The sequence below is a fragment of the Phragmites australis genome, chromosome 10, assembly GCF_958298935.1.
Source record: "Phragmites australis chromosome 10, lpPhrAust1.1, whole genome shotgun sequence".
NCBI lineage: Eukaryota > Viridiplantae > Streptophyta > Magnoliopsida > Poales > Poaceae > Phragmites > Phragmites australis.
Window position 1 is genome coordinate 12,379,450 of NC_084930.1, and position 10,915 is coordinate 12,390,364.

The window sequence follows — 10,915 nt, forward strand, 5'->3', positions numbered from 1 at the left end:
TTTAGTCACAAGAATATGATATTTCTCATTACTCACATCCTTTGTGCCTTCATGTATTTCAATGAGACTATTCCAAATATCATGTGCATTGATGAGAGAATATACTCTATTAAATACATCAACACATAAAGATGATAAAATGATACTCTTCGCTAAAGCATCAAATTGTTTCTACACTTTGGTGATGTGTTCTTTCATCCCCTCTTCAATGATCCTCCAAACATCTAGACCTTTTGCTTGCAAATAACATGCCATTAGAATTTTCCATCGGGGAAATTAGCACTACTAATATCCATCCCTAACCTCGGACGTCACAACTTTAGGCGGTTAAGCCCAATTGAAGAGCACGAGACTCTAATATCAATTATAGAGAATCGAGGACGTTCTAAGAGGAGGTGAATTAGGACACTTAAAACTATTAGCTCTAAAACTTTCACAAGATAAGTCAATCTCAATTTATATCTAAATGTGCTCTAGACTTATCTAGTGTGTCTACTCTACCACTTAAGAGAATTGCAAGGTAAATTGCAAGTAAGTAAATGCGGAAACGTAAATAAGGTAGAGAAACAAACTCGGCACGAGTGATTTTTATCCTGTGGTATCGGTGGCACACAAGCCACCCCTAGTCCACGTTGGAGCTCCACAAAGGAAATGCTCCCAGTCACCAAGTCTCTTCTGATCACGGCTCTTGAGATACCAAGTCACCAAGACAAGGCCTCAAGCACGATGAGCCACCAAGCTAACAAGACGAGGTCTCACTATTAACCTCTCTTCCGGTCACTTGTACACCGTCTTCACTTTGGAGTTTTAGTTACAAAGACAAGAGCCTCCGCAACCCCGCACAATCCTCTTATCGTCACTCCACACCAAGTCAGAGGGTCAACAAATTATCGGCGAGTCACAAAGACTCCAAGGCACCGGCGTATCTCTCGTTACACTTTTGGATCATTCCTTGATCCACACTTTAGGTTGCAGCACCTAGCAAGTCTTCCCTCTAGACCTATAAGCACTAATCACTCACTAATGGTATGTTTAATCGCCTTGGATGAATACTTTATACTCTAGGATAGCTTAGATGTCTTTTTAGGTGTACAAGAGTTTCTCTAGACTCCAGTAGCTTCAAATGAATGGGTGGAAGGGTTTTCATAGCCTCAACCTTGGGACTAGCCGTTATCCCAACGGCTCACAGATTCTGTGAACATTGGATGATCCGGCGTTAACAGAGGCACAAGCACCGAACCATCCGGTGTGTACATTCTTAGAAACTAGCCATTAGAACCCCACTCAGAGTTCTTCTGAACACTGAATACTCCGGCGTATACATCCTCTTCATCACCAAACAATCCGATGAGTTATCCTGAGCTAGACCACGCCAAACTTCTTCTCTGCACAAAATACTCCGGTGTGCACTGTCTTCATCACCGGACCTTCCGGTGTGTAGAACTTTTTTCTAGGTTTTTCACACACTTTGTTAAATACTCGGTGAAGCCTCCGGTGTGCATCACTTCATTACTGGACTATCCATTGAGTTATAGTCTTCTGCACCGTGACACAAGTTACAAAATGCTTCGACGTGATATCCATCTCATCACCGAATCATCCAGTGCCTTGTAATCCATTTCCTTCGAAAATACCAAGCTTCTGTTAAATAGTCCGGTGTACATTCCTTTCGATGAGTACAATCCACTCTGACTTCTAACAGAATTGCTCCGGCGTATATATTCGTTATCACCGGATCATCCGGTGAGTCAAACTGCTTCTGGACATAATGCTCCGGTGAGTGCAATTCTTTCAGCGTCATACTTTCGCTGGAACCTTTTCCAATTCAATCAAACTTTGTTCCAATTACGGTAGCTTCTTGATGTATTGCATCTATAAAACCTACTAACATATATTCTTCACAAACATGTTAGTATCAATGACTATGTTATCATTAATCACTAAAATTATAATCATAATCCAATAGGATCATTTTCGCTACATGCATGATCTTCACAGAGATTTGATTTCACCTGTATAGCTAGAAGGCACATCCGGCACGGCCACAATTTACCATTATTTTGGAGTTACTGCCCAAACCTCTCAGAAATAAGAATCCTTGGACTCATTGCTGGACTAGCTATGTGGCATACATCAACACAGACAAACTCTTTCCAAAGCTCTAGCTTTGAACAACAAATGATCACCTGAAATTTTAATCAGGTATACTGTACATTTCATTGTAATCAGGCAAGTAATAATGTGCTACTCTGGTTTATCGTGGACATCTAAGAAATGAGGTAACCATGTCCCAGGGATACGCAGGAACATTTTCTATCAAAACAAAGATCAGAGAGAGATTTACATCATGTACAGATGCCCTTTGAGATCTCGCAGTCCAGTTCTACAGCCTGAAATGTTAGTTTGATCAGTCAGCATGCAATGTATAAGGACAACTACAGCAAGCTAACTCTAGAAATCGGCTCAACAATGCCAATAAGTGCACTAGCAAAGGTAGATTATTACGTGAATATGTGTGGACGGTTTCGGGAGAGATGAGGGCGCTTCACCGGTGAGATTAACATATTCCGCAAGGCTGCAGAAGGATTGTTCGTGCTAGCTCCAAAGACAGGCCCAGCTGGTTTCCGGGGTCTAGCATCAACAGTAGGTGCTCCCAAGTGACCAGATCCCCCAGACATTTCAAATGTATCAGAGTTGGCGAGCCGCTGCCGTGGCGCTGCAGCCCACATCTCCTCTCTCCGCCCTGGAGTATCAGGGGTAAAAATCGAACCTGCAACGAGTAAATCAGCTGTATTTGTGGAGAGCTAATGAAGAGAAAGACATGTGATTCTTTTTTAGATAAGGACATGCAGTTAATAGATAATATAGACAGGATAGCTGATAGCTAAAGTGCTAAATTGTAAATCAAGATAGACAACGCAATAGGCTTGCAGTATGATACGTGCTTAGATTACCTTGCCTGGGATGGTTACTGCTATCAATCATATTAGGCATGCCTGTGAACAGGTCTGGCTGAGCTCTTGGGAAGAGGTTATTTGCAGGTTGGATGGCCGAACGTTTCAAAGAGTTGTACTCTGTCCTTAGTTTATCATACATCTCGTCAAGCTTCCTCTTCTGCCTGGAAAAGAAGGAACATTCTGTTGCTGGGCTCATGTGAGATAAAACAGATTCAGCTGTATTACACCAACCTGGATTTCTCTGCGAATTTCTCTTGAAGCTCTTGCTTATCCTTGGTGAGGTTTTCAATTTCCTGTTCCATCAACTGGCATTTTTTACCCATCTTTTGATATGCCGCATGCAGTTCTTCTAGCTTCTCTGTAAACTTTCCCTGCATCAGTTCAATCTTCTGTCTACATTGACCAACGACCTGGTTCATCTTGTACTGCATCTCCAGTTCCTTTTGTCCAATGTAAAACATGACGCTTCTGTATGCACTCTTCATGACTGGTTATCAACAAGTGAGGGAAACATCCTGGTGATTATCAAAATATTCAAAAATAAAATCTTTTGACTCTATTTCTTTTCAGGCTGACAGTATTTGTTGCTTCAGTGTATTCCAGCAATGTATCTTAGGCTTGTGGCATTCCGCTAACCATAACATGGCAAAAAAACTTAATATATTTCTTAAGCTTAAATTAGTGGATAACCAGGAGGGTTATTATTCAGAAAACGGCTAAACAAGACAGATCCCACATTAAAATCTGGAATGGTCCAATAACAGTTATAAGGATACGTATTTGTGGAGGAATCCCAGCCATCGCCATCTGAAATGGGGCCCAATAGTCAGAAAACATGAATCACATGATAGAATCAGATTAACTTTGTATCTAGTATGTCAAGAGCCCACTTACATTTGTCCAATCATCACTTGGATCTACATCCACTGGTTTCATAAGGCTGAGTAAAAACAGGTCAGCAGTACTCAGATTATCTCATAAAACAGTAGAAACACAAAAAAAACAATAGGCCTATATAAAACATGCTCAGGACTAACTTAATAGTTTCATTATCTCACTAAAAGCACAACAATATGGTAAAATGGGAACGGAAAAAAGGTATTTACTAAATTTACTTGGATGCTCATTTTAATACATGATATGGGTAACGTAGTTTAAGAGGGGAACGGCTATAGTAAGTAGAAACAACCAAATGTTGGCCCTACTGCACATACTGACCTTTTTGAAAGCACTTGATCACATATTGGACATGCACCATCATTATTCAATATTTTCTTCGCATCCTCAGTACCTATGCAACAGGTTAACAATGACCAGTCAAACTAAAGTAGGTTGTCATTCTCTGCAAAACTGCAGATAATGCAATCTTGCCCAAAATAAATAGGAATTCAGGGTGCTGGGCGATACATAAGAGATGACCGCAAGTGGTTGTTATGGCTTGCCCTTCCAATTCCCGCCAGCAAGCATTGCACTTCATTTTGGAAGTTAAAGACAACAATACAGATTTGTCCAAACCTACATATGTGAGATGTATCAGTGAAGTACAACTCAGACATACGGGAACATAAAACCTTACATGAAAAAATTAAAGCAACTGAATGGATACAATAGCTGGCAGTTCACCAAAAAATCCAAATAAATCCAGGAAAAGGGAAAATAACAATATGACTCTGTGATATATGCTAGTGTATCATAATTTGGATCTTGATTCCACTTGTCCAATGAATGGCACCGCAAGTCACTGTTTTAGATAGTAATCTTGATGACATTTCAGTGGGGTGCATGTGTAGGTTATAGTGCTAGGAGCTTTCTTTTGCTATTTTGATACATTTCAAACCCGATTATTTAGTTGTGTACTTTTCTTTATAATTCATATCACATATAAATATTTATGTTTTTAATTGTCATACCGGTTTCAATGTTGCATACCACTACAAGGTGGGATGGTCGGTCGCTTACCACTTTATACTACTTAAAGCATTGCCCCAACCTATTTAAACCATATGACTTCAACCATTGGTGGAACCCCAATACTTTCGGCACCCAAGGCACTAAGAAAAAACATAATGCAATATTTCAAATAGGTGAAAATTTGCTAGTTTTGTTTGGCGCAAAGTTATACATACAGGAAAGCTAATAAAATGCAAACACTGCATCCCAGATAAATTATTCATTGGGATCAAGTATCACATTCATGCAGGAACCTAATGTACAGCAGACCTTTGCAGAATAAATATTCAAGCTCACGCACAAGCAAATTCCACGCTCTTCTCAAAAAGGGAAAAGAAAAATCAAAGATATAACGGTGACCTGTATTGATCTTTCCACATCACCCCCAGAAAACAATTAAGCACACCAAACATAAGCATGCGAGCATTTCTACACTCGAAATGGCAAATCCACACGGAAATTGCCGGCAAAAAATACCGTAATTCGGCAGAAACGGCTGCAGTAATCATGATTAAACCAGGCCTGTTCCCTACGGTACGATCAAATGGAAACCCTGGTGAGCAGAGCACAGACCATATAAATAATCGCCAAACCCTAGCCACTTCGTGCGCCAGTGCATATCAAATCGCATCCACAAAAAAGCTCTATTTCGGCACGAAATCCACACAATCACGACCACAATTGGGTAGTAATACGGTCGCAACAGCACACGAAATCCCGCGTTCGTCATGGCGCCTCTGAGAGCGATCGGGTCAGGGACATTACCTCGCGCGTGCGCGCCCGCGGCGGGGGAGACGTGTGCGAGCGCCGAGCTCGCGAGTGGCCGCGGCGGCGGGGCTGTCGAGCGAGGACGACGCCGCGAGTCACTGGGGGGTCCCGGGAGCTAGGACTCCCGCATCGCGGCGACCGGGAGGAAGAGCGGGAGGAGGAAGGGGAATCGGGGATTTCCGGTGGCGGCACCGCGTGTGCTTAGGCGTGGTGATTTCAAAATTTCAGCCTCTGCTCTCCGTCTCCAAGCCGTGGTCCGGAGGTGACCAGGCAACGTCCGGCTGTCAGGCCTCACCGTGTCAGGTGCGGGGGCCGCGACGCCAAACACGGGAGCGGGCCATGGAGTTCACTTCGCATTTTTAATATTTTTTTAAGACCGGTCCCGTTCTGGAGCTTTTATTAGAGACTATTTAGATGATGCGTGGGACAAACCTGACGGACTCAGCTCACCATCGATTATTTTGCCACTAAGGCTCCATCCTATTTGCATTTCTCAACAGGCTCTTTTTATTTAGCCAAGTGTGCTTCTTTCTACAAATACTCAATTGATCAGATCAAATTACCTTAGTACCTTTTCTGTATCTCCTTATCCATATATATCATTGCGACAAAAAATTGGCTTTGGTGTTTTCCCTTTTCTTTTGGCAAAGGGCGCAACCATAGTTAGGACCGGACGCGCCATCTAACCCACCAAGGTGTTAGTTGTTAGCTGGTTCAACCGCTATGAACTGGCCGGTTTTGTTAAATACATCTATTTTATTATTTGAATGCTTTATGTTTGCACTAAAAAATATATTTATGCTTTACATACTATTCTCTAAACGTATGTATGTGGTAAAAAAAATCAGAAAAACAGTCAAATTATGCTATTACAAACTGCAGAGTACAAAGTACTGAAGCACTAGTTACTCGCCTAAGTACAGAATGAGTGCAACCAAAATCGTTCTATTAGCTAGTCTGCTACCAACCACAAGTACTAGCCGAAGTGTCCCAGATCCAAAATCCAAAAGGCCAAAAATGGATCAGTAAGCAGCAACTAGCTAGCAACACATTAATTTAACTCAGACAGTACCTGGCGGCAAATTTTTTTAAATAATAGTATTTTTTAAAACATTATAAAAATAATAGCCGAATTCACAAATTGTAAAAATAGATACATATAAGCACGTGAAATGCCGACAGATCCCTAGTAGATATGTTGTATACCGACTAGTACCTATTGGCACTCAATATGCCAACATCCTACATGGCAAGGAGCCTAGGGGCTTATCGGCATGCCGCATGCAAACAGGTCCTATATCCCGCAGACGATATTCAAAGAAAAATTTATAACTTTTTGATATGATCTTGGATGGAAATGTCTTTATATGAAAATTATAGATCTCAACGAGATCTACAACTTTTTAGTTGAATAACTTTCCATTTGAATCCGTTTAAATACCTAAAAAGTGATTATAAATTTTAGATCTGAAAAATTAGACCTAGTGTAGCCACCTTTTAGGCATCTAAATGGATTCAGTGTTTAACTACAAAGTTGTAGATCTCATCAATAGTTATAATTTTAATATAAAGATCATCTCCATCCAACATGACATCAAAAGATTATAAATTTTTCAATATCATCTGTGGAACATAAGACCTATCGGCATACGAAATGCTGATATGCCCCCAGACTCACTACCAGCATGCCGATAGGTTCCCATACACACTGTCACGTAAGATGTCGATAAATAAAATATTGACTAGGTACATATCGATATTTCACATATCGATAGATATCTATTTTTACAATTTTATAAATTTAACTATTATTTTTACAATTTGTCAAAAAATACTATTATTTAAAAAATGTGGAATCAAAAGCCGAAGTCAATCAAAAGCCGCGTCCGAGGCCACGAGCAGCCATGCTGCTGATCTCATCGCACGACCGGGGCAGCTCGTCATTGAAGCTCCAATGGATGGAGCTCTCCACGTGGCTGCCATACTGGATATGTTGCCAGTTTCTGGTAGGGGTGGCAATTGGATTTATTCATTTGGGTACACGTGGGTTCTATGTTTAATGGGTTTAGGTTTGGATTCTATTTTTTATCCACAGGTCTATCAGGTTAGGTATCAAATTATGTCGGCGGCCTACGACACTTGCGATTGCATTGTTGTAGCTATTTCCATAAATCGTTTAGGGCTGGCTAGCCATCGTGTGTTCTCGCACATTTTACTTTTCTTTTTCCCCTTTGCCCTGGATCGAATCCTCCCCTTCCCTTCCGTGTCAGATGCCATTTGAAGAGCCCTGCCACCTATTCGACCACAAAATCACATCTTGGTAAGGATTTTTGGATAAAATAGTACTTTCAGGTTTAATTTAATTCAATTTCTAATATAACATGAACAGGAGCATATGCATATAACCAATTTCAGGTATGTTGAACTAACTTTGACAAGCCTCGACTAGATACTTAAGCAGGATTTAGACTAACCCTAAAGAAGCTCGACCAGGATTTCGACTAGATATCTAATACAGATTGCAATGTACGTACCCAACAACGATGTGAGATGCAGAGGTCCCCGTGATAAAGATGTAGTAGACGATGATGAAGATGAAGTAATTGAAGTAGATACGATGATGTAGAGGAAGCTAATCGTGAACTGTTGCGATGAGCGCTTCGTAAAAACAATATTCGTTATCTTCCGGTGCAAGATCCTAAGAGTAACGGGTTCCGAAGACCTGCTCCTGTTCGTCGGTGCACACATGCGCAATGGGATGGAATAGACTACGTGCAACGATGCAATAGAGAGAAATTGGTAAAACCCTAATTGTGTATATTCTTTATGGCAGCAGCTGGCAGATATATATATATATATATATATATATATATATATATATATATATATATATATATATAGAGAGAGAGAGAGAGAGAGAGAGAGAGAGAATCGCGCAGTTGAGATGCGCCACTATCGGACTCTTAACCGACACGATTGCCATATTTTATCTATTTCCCCACGCACCAAAAGAATAAATTGCAAAAGGAGGCCGCACCTGTGCAAGCAATTGGACCCAATTTTGACAGACAATTCACGCAGTTGTTGTGTGCCTGTGCCTCAGCCATGGCCATGGCCACAGCCGACGAGGCGAGCGAGCACAAACTTGTATTCTTCTAGTCATCTCATCCACACATGTTAAGTGGGTAGAGAAGAGAATCTCTTTTAAGTTGGTCTCCCTCCACCTCCACTAACAAGGTGGGACTAAAAGATAAACTCCCACCTCCACATGGTTACGCCTTTGAGATTTATCTATAATTTCACAAATATAATGGGCTAAGCCCATATGTTCTAACAACCCTAACCAGATCTCAAAGTCCTACAGAGATTTATCTTTTTTCAATACTATTTGGCATACCAGTGTTTCGATAGAGACTTGTTAAGATTGAACATTCATCTAGAACATTAAGTTACACTCATTCACAACTTGGACGATGGACCAAGCCTTAAATTGCAAGTTTTGTGCAAATAAGTTTCACTTAAAGCCATAATTGATACTTGACTACCAGTAGGCTATCCCTCGGGTTGATCATATAAGTCATACTCATGGTCTCTTCATGAGTTTATTAGAGATCACGCAAGTCTCATATTCTGCAACTAATAGTCAGGCTCATATAGGTGTGTTCTTTCAAGAATGCCTGGTAGGATAGCATCTTTGCTAACTAAAACTAATAGAATGAATTAAAGCAATAGCCAACCTGTCTTACAGATTTTGAGAGTATTGCATCTTCACTCGAGTGGGTTGTGTGGTACTCTCCTTGTTTAAGAAATAGCTTGTTCTTCCCAGGTTATAATTCATGGGATCTCCGATCACATAGGTTCGGTTACCACTATAGTATAATTCACATGGGTCTCATACCCATCTCCTTCGATACATTATCTATGACATTCTGTGATAGTCCCTTTGTAAATTGATCCGCCAGGTTTTTAGCCGTTTGGATTTAATCCAACACTATCACTCCGGAGTATCTCCAGTTTCTGACAGATTTCAATCTTCTCTTTACATGTCTTGAAGATTTCATGTTGTCCTTAGAATTGTTCATTTTGACAATAACCGTTTGATTATCAAAGTTCATAAGGATAGCTAGTATCGGTTTTTCAATCACTGGCAAATCCATCAAGAGTTCACGCAGCCATTCAGCCTCAACAGTAGCTGTGTCTAACGTTGTAAGCTCTGCTCCCATGGTTGACCTCGTAAATATGGTATGTTTGCAAGACCACCATGAAGCAGTAGCACCGCCAAGAGTGAATACATATCCATTTGTGGTCTTGATCTCATCATTACGGATATCCAATTTGAATCACTATAACCCTCCAGTACTGATGGGTACCCAGTATAGTGAAATCCAACATTCATAGTACATAACAAGTAGCGCATGACCCGCTCAAGCGCATGCCAATAATCATCACCTGGGTTAGAAGTAAACCGACTCGATTTGCTCACAGTAAATGAGATATCAGGCCTTGTAGCACTAGATAGGTACATGAGTGATCCGATTATCTAGGAGTATCTCAGTTGATCCCTAGCAATCATTTTATTCTTATGAAGTATTAAGCTAGTATCATAAGATGTTGGAGGGATCTTGTTGTCCATGTAGCCAAAACGACTCAGGATCTTTTTCACATGATGGGACTGCGAAAGTGTTTGCCCATTCTCACATTTGATCAACTTGATGATTAAAATCACATCAGCCTCTCCCAGATCTTTCATATCAAAATGTTGAGACAAAAAATGACTTAACTTCATTACACAAATTTGTCTCAAAAATTAATATGTCATCAACATACAAGCACATAATAACTTCCTCACCCCCAACATAGTGATAATACATACATCTATCAACTTCATTAATTGCAAAGCCTGGAGATGTTAAAATTCTATCGAACTTCTCATGCCATTGCTTAGAAGCTTGTTTGAGATCATACAAAGATTTCAGCAACTTACATACCTTGTCCTCCTGACCTTCTAATACAAATCCATCAGGCTGATCCATATAGATTTCCTCATCCAACTTTTCATTAAGGAAAGCTATCTTAATGAACATCTGATGAACAAGAAGACCATGTGAGACAACTAAGGAAAGTAATACTCTGATCATAGTCAGTCTAGTGATAGGTAAATAAGTATAAAAGAAATCTTTGCCTTCGTTTTGGGTATAACCCTTGGCCACAAGCCAAGCCTTATACTTTTTGATAGTACC

General features: G+C 40.5%; 1 protein-coding gene across 4 annotated transcripts; it reads right to left on the minus strand.

The window, feature by feature from the left end:
- Nucleotides 1-2,089: 2,089 nt before the first annotated feature.
- Nucleotides 2,090-6,005, minus strand: LOC133930305 (E3 ubiquitin-protein ligase CCNB1IP1 homolog). 4 transcript variants are annotated; one of them, XM_062376934.1, is made up of 9 exons: nucleotides 5,673-6,002; nucleotides 4,365-4,472; nucleotides 4,176-4,248; nucleotides 3,852-3,897; nucleotides 3,734-3,764; nucleotides 3,189-3,444; nucleotides 2,955-3,118; nucleotides 2,506-2,770; nucleotides 2,090-2,390 (listed from the first exon to the last, which is right to left on the minus strand). In XM_062376934.1, exons 2-9 carry the CDS (start codon nucleotides 4,432-4,434, stop codon nucleotides 2,384-2,386), a joined length of 912 nt encoding a protein of 303 aa, XP_062232918.1. In that variant the 5' UTR covers nucleotides 4,435-4,472; nucleotides 5,673-6,002; the 3' UTR covers nucleotides 2,090-2,383. The 4 variants fall into 4 exon arrangements, with proteins under 4 accessions (XP_062232918.1, XP_062232920.1, XP_062232921.1 ...); XM_062376936.1 differs by having other exon boundaries at nucleotides 2,506-2,743; nucleotides 5,673-6,001; XM_062376937.1 differs by lacking the exon at nucleotides 2,090-2,390 and having other exon boundaries at nucleotides 2,502-2,743; nucleotides 5,673-6,005.
- Nucleotides 6,006-10,915: the final 4,910 nt, after the last annotated feature.